The sequence below is a fragment of the Schistocerca cancellata genome, chromosome 1, assembly GCF_023864275.1.
Source record: "Schistocerca cancellata isolate TAMUIC-IGC-003103 chromosome 1, iqSchCanc2.1, whole genome shotgun sequence".
NCBI classification, from domain to species: domain Eukaryota; kingdom Metazoa; phylum Arthropoda; class Insecta; order Orthoptera; family Acrididae; genus Schistocerca; species Schistocerca cancellata.
Window position 1 is genome coordinate 52,499,245 of NC_064626.1, and position 23,125 is coordinate 52,522,369.

At 42.9% G+C, this 23,125-nt stretch overlaps 1 protein-coding gene across 1 annotated transcript in view; it reads right to left on the reverse strand.

Annotated features, from left to right (window-relative positions):
* LOC126095178 (irregular chiasm C-roughest protein-like) overlaps nucleotides 1-23,125 on the reverse strand; it is a 520,543-nt gene that overhangs the window by 14,303 nt on the left and 483,115 nt on the right. Inside the window, exon 6 of the mRNA XM_049909912.1 lies at nucleotides 6,582-6,718. Within this exon, the coding sequence (XP_049765869.1) occupies nucleotides 6,582-6,718 (137 nt within the window). The remainder of the gene's footprint in view (nucleotides 1-6,581; nucleotides 6,719-23,125) is intronic.

A 23,125-nucleotide genomic window follows, 5' to 3' on the forward strand; every position in this document is an offset into this window, starting at 1 on the left:
GTGACTTTTATTTAGCGTTTACAGGAAAACAATGGCTACAGATGCAGTAATCGTTGAAGCTCCCAGCACCAATACAAACACAAACACGTAGCTTTTCATTCAATAGTGAATCTGCTCATACCTGTAACCGTTACTCAGTCTGTCCAAACAGAACTAAAAACCATCAACTGCATCGCCACAAATAATGGCTATTGCTCTGCCGTATGTGCAAGATTTCAGATATTCTCGGAAAAAAGTCAAATCCTCGCAACTCTGCATTTTATAATACCAACAGAGTATCCACATTTTAACTCAATAGGAAAGACAAATAGTAACGCTTCCCACAGAGTGGTGTGCATAAGATCACATGTAGGGATTGTGAGAAAGTAGATTTTGATAAATTTGGCGCAACTGTGGCAGTTTAGTTTATATGAATACGGCAGAAGCATGAGATTAAGAAAGTAAGTCTTAATCTTTGCCTCCTTTGCCTGTGATCTTTTAATAGAAAACCAGTCATCTGATGTAGAACGGGAAGCAGTACAGTCTCTAAAGAGAAGTAGAAAAAAAGGGATCCTGCCGCAAATACTGGAAACACAGAATGTATCTTAGTTTTCATTTTCAAATCTTTTAAATTAAGATTTTGTTATATATAACAGACGAAACTTAACGAAGATGAGGCACACAGCACCAGTCACAATCTCATTAGTCAAGTATGAATGTAGATACAAAAATTTTACGATTAGCATATTGTGTGTCGACAATGCATGTGTTGCAAATAAGATAACACCAAGACATGTACTGGCAAAATTCAGTAGCAAGTGCAGGAATGGGAATGTGCTAAAATGCACACGTAAATGTGAGATTGGAGACTTGTTAAAAAAAAATTAGCTATGGGTAGTATAAACTGCATTTTGAACTGTCAGGACTACTAATTCCTGTGATGTTTAATATGTCATTTCGTGTTATAAGGGACATTGCTAGAGATCTAACGTCTGAAGCACATAACAGACTGAATGATAAGTTAAATACATACAAAGGAATATTTTAGTCAGGGAGCTGCAACTGAAGGTAATGCACCCACGTACCATTACACTTAGGGCACAAGTTAAGGTCCATAAACGTTTATTGCCAATTAGACGAATCGTCAATTGATGGATGGGGATCCATTCTGTAAGGCCAATAGAAAGTGTCTTAATTCGTTAAAGAAACATTATTACAACAGTAGAAAAACAACAGTAGAAAATTTCCAACCAAAAATAGTCACAAAGTGAGCAAGAACATTGGCAACACTCAAACTATATCTTTAGATATAGTGAACCTTTATTCAGAGGTACCGTTACCAATACTATTGGAATCATTAAGGAAAATTTGTGCTCTCAGAGTAGGCTGTCGAATGATGAAATTAACCAATTTATTGATTTGTTGTTGCTAGGTTTGAAGTAAAATGACTTAAATATAATGGAAAAATGTATCATCATAATGACGGGCTTAGCATGGGAAGCTCCAAATCCGGCTTGCTGGCCGACATATTCATCAGCTATCTCGAAAAGACGTTTTTCAATGAAAGTCTACATCTGGCAGTGAAAATATTGTACTTTAGATACGGTGATGACACACTGGTGTTGGTTAATGATAACGATGTTGTAATTCATACATTTGTTGACAGATTCAATGGACTGCATAAAAAGTCGAATTCACCTGCGAAATGGAAACCAATTGTTCCGTTAACATCTTAGACTTACATTTCAGGAATGATAATGGGAAACACGAATTCGAGATTTTGAGAAAAAATATTTCTGCAATTATTTTTACTGACCACCATTCAAATCAACAGAACCAGAATAATAATGCCTTCTTTTCATTTTCTGTTAACTTTCTTCTCAAGTTGCCACCCTCACCTGCTGAACGTGAAAAACGATTAGGCACTATTCGACATATTGCCAAGGCGAACAACTACGCCTCCATTACGTAAGATAACATTTAGATAAGGATTGTAAAAAATGCCAAGATGCAAGACAAATATAGGTAGTAACAAAATGGAAGATACAGATAACAAGTGCATTTGCTTGCCATACAAAGGTAGCATCGGTCTACAAAAACAAAATCTAAAGGTTTCCTTCTCAACTACAAAAAGCCGTGAGCGTGTTTTGGTTAATGGGGTTGATAAATGAAATATGCATCACGAATCAAGTGTGTACGGAATGGAATGTCCCGCCTGTTACCTGGAACAGACTGGTGAAAAGCTTACGTTCAGTTTTGGTGAACACAAAGCTTTCGATAGGCTGCATGTAGCTGAGAGATCCAACTTCGCCGTCCACCTGGTTGAAATGAGACACACCTTCGCCTCTCTGAATTCGAAAGTCAAGTTGCTGCACAAGGCTGAGAAAGGTAGATTGATCGATCACCCAGAAAAGATGTAGGTATACCTTCATCTGCGGTCATCTGGTGTTCACCTGCTCAATGAACAGGTCTTGGTGAAGAACAGCCTGTTTTGGGAATTTTTCGACGACCTGGTGCTTTGGGGAACGAGGCGTCGCGAGACAGGAGGGATTGAATATGGGAATTTCGGCCTACCTTTAAAAAGACAACACTTGGTATAGTAGTATTTGAGAACATAGCGTATTATTAACAGTGACTAGTTTTGTCTTCCATTTTGTTGGTACTATCAAGTGGCATATCTATTTTACCACCAAACAAGTGAATCACTATTCAATTTTCAAACTTAAATGCCAGGTATAACGACAGTTTGTTTTACTGTCCTTCTGCAAACAGCGTAACGCAGTTGGAGCTACATCATACTTTTATGCATGAAATTTTAAGTTTTGTTAAATGTCTCTGGTTAAATCAGCCGTGTCCTATTGATCTTCATTATTTTACTTTCATGTTAACAGATCTTCATAAAAATTGTTTGTAAGGACTTTTATATTTCTCTTATATTCAAATATTTAGTGAATCACTAAACCATTATGATATGAATGACTCTTAGATTTTAGCTTTTGACGAATTTCAAATTGGTGTGTAACTCTATTTTATGAAAGTGATCTTCAACAATTTTTTTTTAGTTTTTATACATTTATTACTAAAGTGATGTAACAGTTTTGTATAGGACAGTTGTGTAAAAGTATTAACAATCTTTTGCATGGGTTTTGGTGGACCAATTCACCACTAAGATATGAGCTAGCACGTTCCAGATTGGATTTCTTGAATATTTCAAAGTGATATGCAAACATGCTTGTTGATTTTTGATATTACAAAAAAAAGAAAGAAGGGTTATAAACTGCTGTGTTGAAATGAAAATCTGTTAGCTAATTTGTAACATAGTGGTCGTTATTTGCACCACATTACGTAAACTAAGGCCGCTGTACATGTTCTAAAGAACCGCCTCTGGTCACACACCAATAACATTGTATGGTGACATGTACTCCCGCTAGTTCGTTGGATTGTCACTCAAATGGTATGTTGATCAGAATGGATAGCTGCTATTGGATAACATGATGTTTTAGTTATTGTTCGTTGTACCGAATCGAATTTGTTTAATACTGAAATTTTTTTTTTCGGAATTATTTTTCACCAGTTGTCGAACGTACCTCCACAAAATAATTCTTTCCTCTTTTAGTTATGTCATTATTTCTGCGTGAAAAATGTAATATTTCCCCATATAAGCACTCCACTCCTCGTCATTTTTGTACCCTCTGAGTAAATGATACCTGTGTAAGCCGCACGTCAATGTATGTGTTTTACTACATTCAGTTGTCACCTGAAGATGGCGTAAGAAGCCAGTTCGTGGCCAAAGAAATATAGTTTTTCAGAACACCAGGAAGTTTTTCCCATATAATATTACAAATGTAAGTATTAGGGATTCCTTTAAGAAAGTAATTTTTGTGATGTGTACCGCTAAACTGAAGTTAAACGTGAATGATAATCGGGACAGACTAGAAAGGAATGGAACATTTTGAAATGTTTTGCTACAATAAAATGCTGAAGATTGGATGAGTAGATCGAAACTCAAGTAGCGAGGTAATGAAGTTAATTGCGGAGAAAAGACCGAGGTACAAATTGACTGGAACAAAGAATTGGTTCGTAGGGGAAAATAGGAGACATAATGTGCTTACTAAGTGAAATGTGGGGGGTGAGAAATGTAGAGGGAGCTCAAGGCTGAACTACAGTAATGAGCTTCAAGCTCTTGTAGAGTGCTGTAGTTACACAGAGATGAAGAGACTTGTGTTAAGACAGGCTAGCGTGGAAAGCGGCGATTTACATATGTGGGACAACCCCTTACATAAAACCTTCTCGAGTGCTCAAGCATAAGCAAATGGACCTAGAGAGAAACGTCTGAATCTAAAGCAATCCCATCAAACTGACCTAACCGAGAATTAAGGCTAGAGTGGGCCAGGCCACCGAGTCTGATAACGACATACGGGTACAGACAACTTGATGTGGCCATGCCTGCTAGCTCTAGGATGGTCGGTCCCACCAGGTGACAATGTAGTCCCACTTCTCCAGTATACTATTACCGGTTAGTTTATTACAATATTAGCTGTTCCCGGTCACGCGTTGTTGTGGCTCGGTATGGACGAATGTAAAAGAAAGAAAAGAGAAACCACAAATTTCTAATACATATAGCAATTACTCACCCCCATCTCCATCCATCTCAACCTCCTCCCTCTCTTCATCCATCTCCTCCTTCTTCCCTCTCTCTGTCAGTCACCACAGCCCTCCTCACACTGACGATCTTTTCCACTGGCCTCTCTCCATCTCCGCCTAGCCCTCTCTCTCCCCCTCTCACTGTTTACTTTCTCCCTCCTTGCTTTGTGTATTCTCCTCCCCTCTCTCTCTCCTCCTGGCCCCTCTTCCTCTGTCTCTTCCCATCGCGTCCTCCCGTTTGGTAAGTCCATCTTCTCCTTCTCCCCCCCCCCCCTTCCCTTCCAATCCTCTTCTGTCCCACTCTCTGTCCATCTCCTGCTTTATGCTTTCTGTATCCGCTGCATCCCACCTTCGGTCTATCTGTCCATTCTCCTAATCCCTGATCCTGTACCTAGTTAATTATTACTGCAAATTCAGATTATGTAATAGTATACTAATCATAAGCCGATAAAGCACAAATAACACTTTGCTGTTTGGCAACAAAGTTTGACTATTATATTTATTATAAATATGTGTATACTATGTACATCGAAAAATATGTAGCTTGTATCCATCCGAACGTCCATTAGAGTAACGTGTACAAGTTTTAAGTAAATCTGTGACAAAATTTTCGAGGATATTGGTAATAACGATTCCCCTATATATGTTACATATTTGTTCACATAACATATAAATTAAAAATAGGCATATAAGACCGGGAGCGTTTTTGAATAGAACGTTGTGTTAAAATTTCAAAGCAGTCAGTGAGATTTAAGAGTTCGAACAAACGAATATTTATATTTTTATTTATATAGATAAGTTAATCGCAGTTATCTCTATATAAGTGGATACTACAAGACATCCAATTATGATAATGTCATTAACTATACTTGACGTTACATTGTCTTATATCGAGTTCGTCAGTGGAGTTCCGTTTCCGTTAAGTGGCTTATCACTTTACGACATTAACTTTTCCGATCTCCAACGGCAGGTCACTGCGAAGTCAAGCCGCACTCAAACACAAGAAAGAAACGCGGCTTCCTTTGCTTTGATTTATCAGTTTAAGCAATCAACTAGAAATAATAATACTGTTATTTGCTCGTTTTGGTCTGATAAGTGACAGCTACGACAAGTGAGTGTAAACACATTCGAGAAATTCTCATGATTTTTTTGACCTTTTTTAACTACATGTTTCATTTCCGATTCTTATAATATCTAAAACTGGTCTTTAAACGCCATGTTTATGCTTTCCAGACCTTACTAAGTAAAATCCGTAGCTCACTGTCAGATGGTCGATTCCATTGAGAAAGGACACAAAGAGCCTCGAATAAGTCCACTATCATTATGAACTTCGCCGAACAATGCTGTTTAGATTGTCTAGTGTGCTTACTTATTTGTTATATACTGTCATGCTATGGCTACTGCCATCATCAGGCAATGGTAGCACGCGAAACATGTCAGATACGTTACAAAAAGACAAATGCTCAGAGTAGTGTGTACAGTACTGTGCAAATAGACATTTTCCGTTTCCTACTACCAGAGTATCTACAGTGCTGACCAAAGTATGCTCTACAGTGTAAAGCTACATGGTTAAAGGTTACACGAAGATCCAAAATAGACAAGGAAAAAAATTGCAAAAGTTCTGGTTATACTACCATGCCATTAATCATAAAAAGACAGAGTTTTCATTCTCTGGTGACAATTCATAAGCACTTATCGCCTCAGGCAAATATGATTAGACAACAACCAGAGCTGTATTACATTATTGTACAAGTTATCGAGTAAGATGGAACAGTACATGTCTGTGATAGATGTTGTCATTTGCTACTGTCTGTTTTCCCTACTTATGTATGACAAGAGTTACTTTTCCTGTTCCGGGAATACAGCACCTTGCTGTGGGTGACCGCGCAGTTTTTTGTTCCAGTACAAATACACTGTAGTTTGAGAACGGTAGCCAACACCTGCGGCACTCAACTCACCACTGATGACGTAGACGAAGACGGTGGTGCTGGCGACGGCGGCCAGGGCGCACGTGTAGTTGCCGGAGTCGCGGCGGTTCGCGTTGGCGATGTACAGCCGGCTGGTCGCCATGCCGGGTCCCATGTCCGTCTTCACGCTGCGAGGGCAAACACAGTCGTTCTACAGCACTTGTCAGCTATACGGCCACAGGCTTGTGCGCCATTAATTGTTTTGGTTTACATTCTGAATACTTGGCTGCGTCAATGCGATTCTTGTCCTGTCAGTGGACTTCTGTACGCTTTATACCTGCCAGCCATTGGAAGATACAGGTGGAGAGTCTGTGTGTACCAATCAGCGAGAATTTACTGCACAGTGTGGTGGTGTTCTTCATTAAGACATGGCCCGAAGGTAACATCTGGATGACTTCGCACTGAGCCGCGCGAGATCAGCCGAGCGGCCTAATGCGCTGCAGTCATGGACTGTGCGGCTGGTACCGGCGGAGGTTCGAGTCCCCCCCCCCCCTCATTCGGACATGGATGTGTGTGTTTGTCCTTAGGATAATTTGGGTTGAGTAGTTCTAAGGCATTTCTGGCCAAGACAAGTCTACTAATATCAAATACCGGCCTTAATTTGAGGAAGAAATTTCTGAGGATGTACGTCTGGAGTACAGCATTGTATGGTAGTGAAACATGGGCTGTGGGAAAACCGGAACAGAAGAAAATCGAAGTATTTGAGATGTGGTGCTATAGACGAATGTTGAAAATTAGGTGGACTGATAAGGTAAGGAATGAGGAGGTTCTACGCAGAATAGGAGAGGAAAGGAATATGTGGAAAACACTGATAAGGAGAAGGGACAGGATGAGAGGACATCTGCTAAGACATGAGGGAATGACTTCCATGGTACCTGAGGGAGCTGTAGAGGGCAAAAACTGTAGAGGAAGACAGAGATTGGAATACGTGAAGCAAATAATTGAGAACGTAGGTTGCAAGTGCTATTGTGAGATGAATAGGTTAGCACAGGAAAGGAATTCGTGGCGGGCCGCATCAAACCAGTCAGTAGACTTATGACCAAAAAAAAAAAAGTGTGTAAGCTTAAGGACTGATGACCTTAGCAGTTAAGTCCCAGAAGATTTCACACACATTTGAACATTTTATTGAACTTCGCACTGAGAAGAGTTATCGTGAAACTGAAAGAAGGACGAAGTGTGACGTGTGCAGCATAAGAATTTTCTTTTGTGTACAGCATTGTTTCACGTGTATGGGACGTATTCAGAACCACAGGCACTGCTGGGCAAAGAGCAGGTGATCAATAACCTCAGTCAACTACAGCAACAGACCACCGGTACATTGTGTAACCAGTGCCGGCCGGTGTGGCCAAGCGGTTCTAGGCGCTTCAGTCTGGAACCGCGCGACCGCTACGGTCGCAGGTTCGAATCCTACCTCGGGCATGGATGTGTGTGTTGTCCTTAGGTTAGTTAGGTTTAAGTAGTTCAAAGTTCTAGGGGAGTGATGATCTAAGATGTTGAGTCCCATAGTGCTCAGAGCCATTTGAACCATTTGAACCTTCAAAATGGCATGGAGACTGTATAGGACTACTCTCATTGCCCCACGACGAAGACGAACACATCAGCAGCGCCGTTTTTTATGGTGCCGAAGAGCAAGGGACTAGGCCAACAAGGAGTGCGGTGTAATAGGATGAGAGCACATTCAGTATGAGTCATGGTTCTGGACGTATGCTCATATGGCGAGATGTGGAAACAGTTAATGTACCCAGGAGCATTGTCGAACCGATTTGTTTTGATGGTCCACGCGTTATGGAGTGATGAGGGGTAATGTTACAAGGGCGAACTTACATCCAGATCTCTGAAATCGGCACACTCGATTGTCAATGTTATTGTGGCATTGAACACCTTCGCGTGCAAGTTTTTGGGGACGCATTCGGCATTGACTTCATGTTTATGATGACAATGCACGACAGCATTAAAGAGCACAGGTAGAGGAGCTCTTATAACGAGAGGATATTTGGTGAATGGACGGGGCAGCCCGTTTCGTAGACTTAAATCCAACCCAGCACGCGTTACATGCGCAGGGAAGACGTATTGGCCGGGCGTTGTGACCGAGCGGTTCTAGGCGATTCAGTCAGGAAGCACGCTGTAGCTACGGTCGCAGGTTCGACTCCTGCTTGGGGCATGGATGTGTTTGATGTCCTTAGGTTAGTTAGGTTTAAGTCAAGTCGCATAGTGCTCAGAGCCATTTGAACCATTTGGGACGTAATGTAGCACGTCCACATGAAACAACGGCCATCCACCAGCTGTAAACCTCCCTGGCTCCCTGGTGGAGGAACGGAACGTCTACTGCAAGAACTCCGTACTAACGTTATGGCCAGCGAGTAGCACATTTCAAAAATTGCACCGATATCCCTGGTTACCACATATCCTACAAAAATCAAACCTCGCATTTACATTTTCCTGGGGACCATCACAAATGGCGGTTACATCAGCTTGGTTACTGTCTTTGAGTGAAAGTGTCGTTTTACGAGTATTCACCTTCTGCACCATGCAATAACAGTGTCTTCTACGTTTAGTTCAAATTCCATGAAGCTATGTTGCCTGGCAGTGAGACATTACGCGAAAACTACTTTCGTCGTTAGGTTTTGCAAGCCATTATACTATGGTGTTTCGCCTGACTTCAGAGTTGTTTCTGAGAATGAAAGCTTGTATTTAGTGCTACACTTCAGTGACTGACTATGCCAAGTGCGAAAAGTGGTTAATTCTTTCGGAGTTCAGTACACAGTACACATAACGACATAAAGACGATGACAAAAATTTCAAAATGATACGAACATATAAGAACCAAACGATATTGAAATAACACTTTCATCTTTCCTGACCACTTAAGAAAGCACGGGCATGAGTAATCTGAAATGGGACAGGATAAGAAAATTATTAGAATCGACAGTCACAACAGAAAACTCCTAACATTACAGGAAAACCTTCACATAGAAGAGCTCTTGGAATAAATAAGATAACAATAAATGACCAAAACAATATAATTAACAACTCCATGATCGTGGCATCAATTACAACAGTGATAGATAGAAATATTGAAAATAACCGTATTACCTTCTTGATGATTGGGCCTGCACTGAGATATATGTTGAAACGTCCCTTTTGAACAATTTATACAAGACTGTGCATAACCTGGCACACAATAATTTTAGCGTAACGCAATCTGACTATCAAAAATCCCTGCAAAAGAATGGCCCTGAGTAACATTTTCTATATTTTTTTATTTTTTTTTTTTTTACATCCAGTATTACAAATTATCAAAACTCCGCCATCTCTCTCCCCACATCCACCACTGCTGGCGGCTCACCTCTAACTGCGCAACGCTACGCGCTGTTCACATCCAGCTATAGCAGTTCATGACAACAATGGCAGACAACAATGCAAACTAGCCACAGGCTGCACACAGCACAGCCAGTGATTTTCATACAGAGCGCTACGTGGCATTACCAATATAAAAATCTAAACAGCCTACTTATATAAAGAAAACATAAACAGCCTACTTACATAGCTCCCATGCTCCCCACAAAAAATTTTACAATTTTTTTGGGCAGTGGCCAATACAGATTTGAAAAATTTTTTCATAATTACAGTAAGAAAGATATCAAATGCACACACTTATTAATACAATGTTGGTCAAAAGCTAAAATTTTCTCACAGTCCATAAAGATAGTCCTGATCATTCACTATAATAGTAATTACAGTTTCTCATTAGTAAAAGAAATTGCACACAGAAGTAGTGGATTTCCATGCAGTCTTGAAGAAGTAGTGTTGTCCTTCCAACGGAAAGACAGTGCTGACTCTTGACATGCTGACAGGTAATGGGCCACAACAGAGCAAACCCACAGCAGAGTCATTCGACATTTTGAAGAAGATTGGTAGGTAGGTCATCACAGAGCAGACCCACCGCAGTCCTGGTAGAGAGTATTGGTGGGCCACCATAGGTGCAGACCCACTGTAGTCCTTGTAGAAATAATGGTATTGGTGAGTCAGCAAAGGTTTGGCAGTGGTGGATGTGGGGAGAGAGATGGCGGAGTTTTGTAATACTGGATGTCAATTATGAATATTAAGGTAAATACATTGTTTGTTCTCTATTAATATCTTTCATTTGCTAACTATCCCTATCAGTAGTTAGTGCCTTCAGTAGTTTGAATCTTTTATTTAGCTGTCAGTAGTGGCGCTCGCTGTATTGCAGTAGTTCGAGCAACGAAGATTTTTGTGAGGTAAGTGATTTCTGAAAGGTATAGTTTAATGTTACTCAGGGCCATTCTTTTGCAGGGATTTTTGATATTACAAATTATCAAAACTCCGCCATCTCTCTCCCCACATCCACCACTGCTGGCGGCTCACCTCTAACTGCGCAACGCTACGCGCTGTTCACATCCAGCTATAGCAGTTCATGACAACAATGGCAGACAACAATGCAAACTAGCCACAGGCTGCACACAGCACAGCCAGTGATTTTCATACAGAGCGCTACGTGGCATTACCAATATAAAAATCTAAACAGCCTACTTATATAAAGAAAACATAAACAGCCTACTTACAATGTCTCGGAAGGACATTGTCAGTAACATGTTATGTAGGGCGGGCAACCACAGCCGAACTTCGACATTTTTCAAAGAAAAATTCTGCACTTGCTGTATGGATGATTTTTATTAAATCTGCTACCGGTTTTGCACCACTTATCGGTGCACTGTAAGTGAGGCTCCAGCATCACCGTGTCAAACATATACTTATTATTACGACAGCTGTTTCGGATTATTTCCGTGTTTAATCTCGCTTATGTTTTCGTGACGTACATACAATAACTGGTGTGACTGTATCTGGTGACTGATCTCGTTATACACTCCTGGAAATTGAAATAAGAACACCGTGAATTCATTGTCCCAGGAAGGGGAAACTTTATTGACACATTCCTGGGGTCAGATACATCACATGATCACACTGACAGAACCACAGGCACATACACACAGGCAACAGAGCATGCACAATGTCGGCACTAGTACAGTGTATATCCACCTTTCGCAGCAATGCAGGCTGCTATTCTCCCATGGAGACGATCGTAGAGATGCTGGATGTAGTCCTGTGGAACGGCTTGCCATGCCATTTCCACCTGGCGCCTCAGTTGGACCAGCGATCGTGCTGGACGTGCAGACCCCGTGAGACGACGCTTCATCCAGTACCAAACATGCTCAATGGGGGACAGATCCGGAGATCTTGCTGGCAAGGGTAGTTGACTTACACCTTCTAGAGCACGTTGGGTGGCACGGGATACATGCGGACGTGCATTGTCCTGTTGGAACAGCAAGTTCCCTTGCCGGTCTAGGAATGGTAGAACGATGGGTTCGATGACGGTTTGGATGTACCCGTGCACTATTCAGTGTCCCCTCGACGATCACCAGTGGTGTACGACCAGTGTAGGAGATCGCTCCCCACACCATGATGCCGGGTGTTGGCCCTGTGTGCCTCGGTCGTATGCAGTCCTGATTGTGGCGCTCACCTGCACGGCGCCAAACACGCATACGACCATCATTGGCACCAAGGCAGAAGCGACTCTCATCGCTGAAGACGACACGTCTCCATTCGTCCCTCCATTCACGCCTGTCGCGACACCACTGGAGGCGGGCTGCACGATGTTGGGGCGTGAGCGGAAGACGGCATAACGGTGTGGGGGACCGTAGCCCAGCTTCATGGAGACGGTTGCGAATGGTCCTCGCCGATACCCCAGGAGCAACAGTGTCCCTAATTTGCTGGGAAGTGGCGGTGCGGTCCCCTACGGCACTGCGTAGGATCCTACGGTCTTGGCGTGCATCCGTGCGTCGCTGCGGTCCGGTCCCAGGTCGACGGGCACGTGCACCTTCCGCCGACCACTGGCGACAACATCGATGTACTGTGGAGACCTCACGCCCCACGTGTTGAGCAATTCGGCGGTACGTCCACCCGGCCTCCCGCATGCCCACTATACGCCCTCGCTCAAAGTCCGTCAACTGCACATACGGTTCACGTCCACGCTGTCGCGGCATGCTACCAGTGTTAAAGACTGCGATGGAGCTCCGTATGCCACGGCAAACTGGCTGACACTGACGGCGGCGGTGCACAAATGCTGCGCAGCTAGCGCCATTCGACGGCCAACACCGCGGTTCCTGGTGTGTCCGCTGTGCCGTGCGTGTGATCATTGCTTGTACAGCCCTCTCGCAGTGTCCGGAGCAAGTATGGTGGGTCTGACACACCGGTGTCAATGTGTTCTTTTTTACATTTCCAGGAGTGTATATTTTATATTTACGTAGTAAATACGCAAATATAAAATACCTTTAGTGCGAACGCGTTGCGGTTTTTATCTGTGCCAAAGGTAGACATACTGACTATTAGCTACGCAATCAAAATGTTCTGTTTGATCATTATAACAATTATAATGAAACATACCATGTTGTAGTTCACGTACTAAAATGAATGTTAAATTATTACAATAAGTAGTTTCTTACTCATTCCGGATCAGCAAACCCATTATAATTTGATAGCGCCGTATTGGTTTAATTTTATTTTGTTTTTTTTTGTTCCGACGGAGGGATATTACAGGCACCTCTAACGAAATCCTGCGAGTCCAGCCACTTACGCATGTATCTTCTGTTATCTCTTATTGGTTAACTGGATTTGTATTAGCTTTAAGGCTTTTTTGTGTCACTTCTAGTTAGTTTTTTCGTGACTGTTTTAACCCGAAATTAAGACTCGATATATCAGTCATTCCCTTAAGCTTCTGTAGTTTTTAATGATATAGGTGTCTGTTGTTTTGTGCACTCCTTATTACTGTAAAGCTAAAATTATTTTGAACGGCAAGATTTCTACCGTTTGCCTGTGTTGTTAGATACTAAAGTAATTATTTTTCTATCGAGTGCTGGTCACTTACGTGCCTTTGCAGATACATGCACTTTCTCAACATAATTTCCATGAGGGTGCACGTATTTGTCTCAGCGATGTGGTAACTTTTGTAGGCCCTCGTCGAAACACGTTTTTGGAGCCTGTCGCACCCAGCGCAGGGAAACTGCTTGCAGTTTCTGGACTACACGAAGTGATGTCCGCACGGAGGGTTCTTCATAGCCCACAATAGGTGGTAAGATCAAGGGGCCAAGGCAGGAGTGTTCGGTGGGTGCGTCGGTCTGGAGAAGGAACTCTGGTTGCAGACGTCTGGGAGCGTTCAGGGGGCCACATTGTTTTGTTGATAGTTTGGCGTCACTCGCGTCAGGTGTGATGCATCGTTAAAGCCGTGATAGCAGCTTTTCGTCGCAGGTGGATCCAAGGGGATGAGGCCTGGTTGTCCATAGAAACTCCTATCCAACGGATGTCATTGGACTTAAAGTAAGACGTTTTGACCATTATTTGCGTCATTTGCAAGCAACTGGAGTTTCCGGCGTCTGCAGTAATTCGGCGGAGATTATTGTTTAGTTGGTGTGTAAATGATTGAACGAGGAGCAGTTTATTTAATGGCCACCTTATGCTCGTTTTCTGCCTGCGCTGCTTGCGAGTGTAAACTTGACTCTCACCTTTGTCTGTTGATTTTAAGCGAATCGTCAAATACTGAGCCCAAGTAGTGACTTTCTATTAATTAGCTGGATTCTTTCTTTCCTCGGCACGACGCGTGTTAAATGGCCAAGTAGAACTGTAGACCTTAACTTGCTACCTCATTTGCGTGGCATCAGTAGCAGAGCCTAGCCTGTTAACTAATTATGGCTTGCGGTAAACAAAGGTATTTTAGTATGTTGTTTTAAATTGTTATCTGAAATGTGTCAATGATTTATGGTGCGCTAGTTGATTCTGGGGTATGAACGGAAGTGTTGGCACGTCTGCCGTGTAAGGGAATCTTGCTAGTTTTGATTGTTTTGGAAACTGTAATTGAGCAAGAAACTAGTGTGCTTTAGTGCCTTCTTGGGTTTAAGCTATATTCGGGCTCTGGCATTTGTACTGAAAGCTGCAATATCATCCTGTTGTTTCATGGTTGTTTTGTTCTAAGACTAGGTATTAGCGCTAAACATGCTTTGGGCTCGACGTTTCGCCCCTCAGCTTTATACTTGGATTTCAGCTAAGTGTTCAGTCTATCACCGTACGCCACATCGGTAATGGTCAACCTGTAATCAGTTGATTTCAATGCTGTAGTTAGTTGTAAATTATTACTGGTTCCATCACCTTCAGACCAGGGTTCTTGCTCGAGGCTTGTCTTTAAATACGCCACTAACCTGGTAAGCGTATATTGTGGCTAGCTTAAATTAATCGCTGCTCAATAGCCCAACACAGTTTGTCCACCGAATATTTTGACATATTAGTGGGATTGGAATGACAGCCTCGAGCGATATCTGGAAAGCTGAGTTGTTCGGCGAACGTAGCTGGTTGGGAGAGTCTGGCATCCATGAACATACAGGCTGGGGGTGAATGATTGAGCTTTGGTCAATCTTAGTCGTATGTCTATTAGTGGCAGGATCAGTAGACACTCTATCCATATCAAGCAGCTCCAGGTTTTTAGTGTGATTCGTGACCTTAGGAAATCCCACAAACTTTCTAAACCATACTAGAAATAATTCGCTAGTGATCCACTCCGAGGGGTGAACTTCAGACCAGCCCACTGGAGGCAATCCCAGCTCAAATTCTTGTTTCTTCTACGTCCTTGGAAAGATAAGCATGGGCGGCATGTATAACCCAGATGCAGACATGCAGATGACTGCTGTAACGCTTTCTCCACGTTATGAAGATGTTACCGCTCCTACTTGCATTTTTCCCTTAAGTGCTATTATTTTAGACTGACTTCTAGGATTATCTGTCAAGCCGCTTTCATCACAGTTGAATATTTTGTCAGCAGTCAGCTTGTACTTTTCAATAACATTATTCAAAAATCTGTGTGAAATTTTATGGGACTTAACTGCTAAGGTCACCAGTCCCTAAGCTTACACACTACTTAACCTAAATTATCCTAAGGACAAACACACACACCCATGCCCGAAGGAGGACACGAACCTCCGCCGGCACCAGCCGCACAGTCCATGACTGCAGCGCCTCAGACAGCTCGGCGAATCCCGCGCGGCAATAATATTATTGAGAACAAAGTTAAACTGTGAAACTGCTACTTTGTTGAATCCCATTGCTCGAGCACCGGAAGTATTTTCTCGCTTGTGAATAGACAGAGTACGATGCCTCGTAATAAGTCCTTTAACCCAGTCCTGTCCAGCGAGACAAGTTTATTTGTCAAATCTGTGTGGTAAGCCATCTCATTCGGCTAGTTGATAGGCTAGTTATCTGAGATATTTCATTGTTAGACCCAAAAGTCTGCTTTCTATTGACTTGAGATATGTTACCAGCTCATGTTCTTGTTATGCAGTTAACACCCATTTTAAATTTCCCATCTGATTTGTCAATTATGTAGTCAGTATTATTCGTAGCTTTACGCACATATCTTTCCAACGTTGATTTCGGTACGTTGAACTGCTTAGATGCTTTTAAAAATCCCATTTGGGAAGATGAAACGGCTGAAACTGCCATTTCCATCGCTTTCACGTCCCATTGCTGTCTCTCAGTCTTTTTCATGTACATTCGCACCATCTAAAACTGCAAGGGGGAAAGGAGTAAGAATACAGTTAGCTTCCTACTTGCATCAAAATATGATGGGGCAGAGCGGGACACTATCCCAGTTTGTCTCATCCTGGTCAGCCCCAAGAGCACTTTTGAGGTTATCAACTTTTATGGGATATAATAACTGACGTATTTTAACGCATTAAGTAACTAAAATATAACAAATGCCATGCCCTTTAAGGGAATGTCATTTTAGGGTATACAATTAAGAATTAACGGCTTACCTGGCGTTGAAAATCACCAAACGTAACGACGCAAGCGGTAACGTGACGGACAACAATTCACTTCGATCTCGCACTTCAAACTAAATCAAAATGGCTGCCCTGACTTCCCTTCCATTCGGAGAAATAGATACACGCCCGTACAACTGGTTTTCAGGACTGTACAGTCTAGAAAATGGCAATCTCCCATTGTGCCCCGCTATCCCTTTCTGCTACGACTTCCCCTATGTATCATCTAATCAGCCCTATAACACCCTCGCTCGCTGGATCTAACACTACCAGATGTCTTTTCTGCGGGAAACAGCAAAATGTGCAGTTTGTCGCAAATCGCCCACGCACGCTCTGTGTCGGTAGTATCACATACATAAGTTATAATATGATAGTGCATTGGCGGAGCTGAATTTCTTACTCAGGTTCTTCATATGATGGTGTTTCCAAATGATTTTCGACTCACGACTTTGAAGCGAGATTGTAGTTGGAGTTAGACGCAAGTGACATTCTAAGTCGTTAGGGAATTCAGTGTTCCGACAGCCATTGTGTCAAGAGTGTGCCGAGATAACCAAATGTCAGGGATTACCTCTCAACACAGACAAGGAAGTGGCCGACGGGCTTCACTTAACTACCGAGAGCAGCGGCGTTTGCGCAGAGTTGCAGTGCTAACAGACAAGCAACACTTCGTGAAATAATCTCAGAAACCAATGTGGGACGTACATCAAATGTATCCTTTAGAACAGTGCGGGGACATTCGGAGTTAATGGTATATGGCAGCAGATGACCGACGCGAGTGTCTTAGCTAAGACAACGACATCGCCTGGAGCGCTTGTTGCCCGCATCTCGTGCTCGTGCGGTAGCGTTCTCGCTTCCCACGCACGGGTTCCCGGGTTCGATTCCCGGCGGGGTCAGGGATTTTCTCTGCCTCGTGATGGCTGGGTGTTATGTGCTGTCCTTAGGTTAGTTAGGTTTAATTAGTTCTAAGCTCTAGGCGACTGATGACCACAGCAGTTGAGTCGCATAGTGCTCAGAGCCATTCGGAAAGCCATTCGGAGCGCTTGTCCTGGGCTCGTAAACATGTCGGTTGGACCCAAGACGACTGAAAAACCATGGCCAGGTCGGAAGAGCCCCGATTTCAGTTGGTATGAGCTGATGGTACAGTTAGAGTGTGGCGCAGACACCACGAAGCTACGGACCCAATTTGTCAACTAGGCCCTGTCCGATGTGTTTAATAGTGTGGGCTGTGTTTGCGTGGAGTGGACTGAGTCGTGGATATTTTCGGCTACTTGGAGACCTTCTGCGGCCATTAATTGACTTTATGTACCCAAACAACGGTGGCATTTTTAACAACGATCATATGCCATGTCGTTTGACCACAATTGTTTAAGACTGGTTTGAAGAAAATACTGTACAATTCGAGCGAATTATTTGGTCCCAAAGTCGCCTGAGTTGAATCCTCTTGAATATTCGTGGGACACAATCGAGAGGTCAGTTCGTGTACGAAACACAGCACCGGCAACACCTTCGCAATTATGGACAGATATGGAGGCAGCATTGCTCAGTATTTGTTCATGGGACTTCCAGAGAAGTGTTGATTGCACGCCACGTCGAGCTCCTGCACTACGCCGGGCAAAAGGAGGTCCGACACGATATTAGGACGTGTCCCATGACTTCCGTCAGCTACTTGTATTTCTCGTCGTCTAATGTGCCATGTATCACTAAGGCTAAGATAGATACTGCCTACAGGAAAATTAAAGAGACCTCCGGAGAAAAGAGAACCACTTGTATGTATAAAGAGCTCAGACGGAAACCGAGTACTAAGTAAAGAAGGGAAAGCAGAAAGGTGGAAGGAGTATATAGAGTGACTATACAAGGGCGATGTACTGGAGGGCGATATTATTGAATTGGAAGAGAGGTAGAAGAAGACGAAATGGGAGATATGATACTGCGTGTAGAGTTTGACAGAGCACTGAAAGACCTAAGTCGAAACAAGGACCCGGGAGTAGAAAACATTCCATTACAACTACTGATAGCCTTGGGAGAGCCAGTTCTGACAAAACTCTACCATCTGGTGAGCAAGAAGTGTGAGACAGGCGAAATACCCTCAGACTTCAAAAGAAATATAATAATTCCAATCCCAAAGAAAGGAGGCGCTGACATATGTGAAAATTACCGAACTATCAGTTTATTAAGCCACGGCTGCAAAATACTAACAGGAATTCCTTATAGGCGAATGGATGAACAGGTAGAAGCGACCACGGGGAAGATCAGTTTGGATTCCGTAGGAATGTAGTGACACGCGAGGTAATACTAACTCTACGACTTATCTTAGAAGATAGAGTAACAAAAGGCAAACCTACGTTTCTAGCATTTGTAGACTTATAGAAAGCTTTTGACAGTGTTGACTCGAATACTCTCTTTCAAATTCTGAACGTGGCAGGGGTAAAATACAGCGAGCGAAAGGCTATTTAGAATTGGTACAGAAACCAGATGGCAGAAATAAGAGTCGAGGGACATGAAAGGGAAGCAGTGGTTGGGAAGGGACTGAGACAGGGTTGTAGCCTATCTCCGATGTTATTCAATCTGTATATTATTTTTATTTCTTTTATTTCATCATACATTTCTTCAATTTCTTCGTCATCGGCAGTGCTAGTTGGCATATAAACTTGTACTACTGTAGTAGGTGTGGGCTTCGTATCTATCTTGGCCACAATAATGCGTTCACTATGCTATTTTTAGTAGCTTACTCGCATTGCTATTTTCCTATTCATTATTAAACCTACTCCTGCATTACCCCTAATTGACTTTGTGTTCATAACCCTGTAGTCACCTGACCAGAAGTCTTCTTCCTCCTGCCACCGAACTTCAGTAATTCCCACTATGGAGTGTAGCCATGTATGGAAGTGAAACATGGATGGTAAATAGATTGGACAAGAAGAGAATAGAAGCTTTCGAAATGTGGTGCTACAGAAGAATGCTGAAGATTAGATGGGTAGATCACATAACTAATGAGGAAGTATTGAACAGGATTGGGGAGAAGAGAAGTTTCTGGCACAACTTGACCAGAAGAAGGGATCGGTTGGTAGGACATGTTCTGAGGCATCAAGGGATCACCAATTTAGTATTGGAGGGCAGCGTGGAGGGTAAAAATCGTAGGGGGAGACCAAGAGATGAATACACTAAGCAGATTCAGAAGGATGTAGGTTGCAGTAGGTACTGGGAGATGAAGAAGCTTGCACAGGATAGAGTAGCATGGAGAGCTGCATCAAACCAGTCTCAGGACTGAAGACCACAACAACAACAACATACTGAGCAAGCAGTAAAGGAAACATAAGAAAAATTGGGAGTAGGAATTAAAATGCATGGAGAAGATATAAAAATTATGGGGTTCGCCGATGACATTGTAATTCTGTCAGAGACAGCATAGGACCTCGAAAAGCAATTGAACGGAACTGTCAGTGCCTTGAAATGAGGATGTAAGACAATCATCAACAAAGGACCTGGAGAAGTAGCTGAACGGAATGGACAGTGTCTTGAAAGGAGGATATAAGATGCTGTGGGAATTAAATTATGTAATGATACACTTAAAGTAATAAATGAGTTTTGATATTTGGGAAGAAAATAACTGATGATGGTCGAAATAGAGAGGATATAAAATGTAGACCGGCAATGGCAAGGAAAACGTTTCTGAAGAAGAGAAATTTGTTAATGAAGTATAGATGTAAGTGTCAGGAAGTCGTTTATGAAAGTATTTGTATGGAGTGTAGCCATGTATGGAAGTGAAACGTGGACGATACATAGTTTAGACCAGATGAGAATAGAAGCTTTTTACATTTGGTGCTACAGAAGAATGGTGAAGATTGGATGTGTAGATCAGATAACTAATGAGGTGGTATTGAACAGAATTGGAGAGAAGAGAAATTTGTGGCACAACTTGACTAGAAGAAGGGATCGGTTGGTAGGGCAAATTCTGAGGCATCAGGGATCACCAATTTAGTATTGGAGGGAGGCGTGGAGGGTAAAAATCGTAGAGGGAGACCAAGAGATGAATACATTTAACAGATTCAGAAGGATGTAGGTTGCGGTAGGTACTGAGAGATGAAGAAGCGTGCAAAGGGTAGAGTAGCATCGAAAGCTGCATCAGACCAGACCCTGGACTGAAGACCACAACAACAACACAATGCGCCAAAGTATTTAGGGAATTCAAGTTAATTCGGTACGTTCTTCAGAAAAGATGTTCTGTGTGGAAAGGGTTGTAAATGAGTGTCATTTCGTTCTCTGTCCAAGAGGTACTGTATTTCAGCCAGATTTATAGTGATTCCCCCTTACTAAACTGGGGAAGATAGTTTGCACAGCTGGTGTCAATCACAAGGTGGTAGCTGGCTGAACACTTGCCGCAGCTCATTAAGAGGCATCGTTTGTGAGCTAGAGATGGGGGATCCGCTCTTGAACTAATTCATAGAGTTGAATCTTTCAAAGGAGTGAACAATCAGTGACTCAGAAAAAAAGAATGGTAGCTCCAAACGTTTCCCACGGCAGAGAGAGAGAGAGAGAGACGGAGCATATCAGCAGCGCCTCTGCTGGTCAGAGCACAGTGCACGCCACACAACACAGCCAGCGCCGGCCTCTGCCCTGCTTCTACCTTGGCTGCCTGCTTTGTGCAGTGCCCCATTGGATTTTGTGTTTCACATATGCCGTGCCGTCTCTGTGCGTCGTCTGCCGTGTGCAGTGTCTGGCGCAGCTTAACTTCGCATCGCACTCTGTCGGCGATCGTTTCAGTCGCATGTCCTGCCCTCTGGGCAGTTGATGCGAGCAACAGGACAGAGAGCCACCTAGCGGATAACATAGGAACTACTTGCAAAAACCTGCTCGCAAGGGAACGGACGATTTGTCTCGGAGTGGGTGAGTTCACCGCTCCCCCCCACCCTCGGAACTCGCCCGCTCAACGGTCAGCCCACCATCTCAACTCTAGCCAGAGTATTGAGCAAAGCGACTCAGGTGCCACTCTGGTCTCTGCGGTCTTAGCTCATGCAGTAATACAGCTCGCGGCTCGACCTGCTCGACTCAGCGCCTCTGCATCGGAGTTCGTCCCTACTGGATATTGTTCTTCGTAGTAATACCGCTATGTATATTACATTATTATGTTATGTATATATCAATTGTTTTTATTTTATTTTTATTTGTTTAAACTGATTAGATTAGGTTCCTGATGACTCCTCTTACTATAGGATTTTTATTATGGACACTCGAATTTACGCTTTAATTACGAGCGAACCGATAAACGTATCGCAAAATGTGAAACACCAATATTTTCCTTGTTTGATTCTGCGTAAGGCTATATGCAGCACTTTCGTTTTACATTTAAATTTATATTTTTTTTCTTATTATGGTACGGATTTTGCGATTTTAGGCGTCTTCGGAAGGAAACGTTCACTTTAAAAATATATGGCTTGCGATGTATTTGTATGAGGTTAATGAAATTTTAATACATTATAGCCAAATATATTGTTAATGTAAATCTCAAGTCACAACATTTTCCGATCACCCAAAAAACCACGATAGTGCAAAATAAATCAATAATCAAAAACTTTGTCATATCGTGGAAATTTCAATAAACAATACAAAATTCTTACTCATTATCTGTGTTACTTCAAAATAGGATCAAATAAGATCAAAATACAGGTATAGTACTGGAATAAACCAAGTTTAAAGGGCAATGTGCCTTCCATTTATTTTCTATTGTAAATGAGTGGTGAGTCATGAAAAAGAGCTAATTCATTTCAGGGAGTGAACAGTTCTGATCCGGTCTCTGAAAAGAACAGTTATGCCCATCTCTAGTAACTACCCGGGGCAGGGGAGCAAGTTCTCTGATCTGCGCGCCCGGAAACAGCGCTGTCGCCAGGCAGGCAGAGACAGCTGGCTGCTGCCACCTGTCGTGACGCACAGTATCTACTGCAGGCCGGGCCGGCGCTTTCCGCCAGACGTGACACCCGGTGCGCGCGTGCTGGCGTGGCGTGTCCTGCCTGTGAATGCAGTCGCGCTCTCCACCCGCCGTGTCTAAATAAGGGACGAACTTTATGAATGCTGACACGGCTCGCGATGAAAAAACGAAGGCGCTCTCTCTCCCGGCCAGAGGGCACCTCTCGACGATTACACCGGTCTGACATTTCGTGCGCGCTGCCTTCTCATTACGTGCGGCGGAGCTTCCAGAGTCGGCGTCACGCACCCTGGACGATCGAGCTGTTACTCTTGTCCAAGTTCTTAATGCAGAGTTCCTCCCGCGTTTTCAGTTAGTCGCTTATCAGCGGGAGTTCAATACGAATTAAATTATCTTCGTGCGTGCCCCAAAGAAGCCTATTAGGGCCTTTGAACGTCTCAGTATACAGGGTGATTCAAAAAGAATACCACAACTTCAAAAATGTGTATTTAATGAAAGAAACATAATATAACCTTCTGTTATACATCATTACAAACAGTATTTAAAAAGGTTTTTTTTTCTTCAAAAACAAGTTCAGAGATGTTGAATATGGCCCCCTCCAGACACTCGAGCAATATCAACCCGATACTCCAACTCGTTCCACACTCTATGTAGCATATCAGGCGTAACAGTTTGGATAGCTGCTGTTATTTCTCGTTTCAAATCATCAATTGTAACTGGGAGAGGTGGCCGAA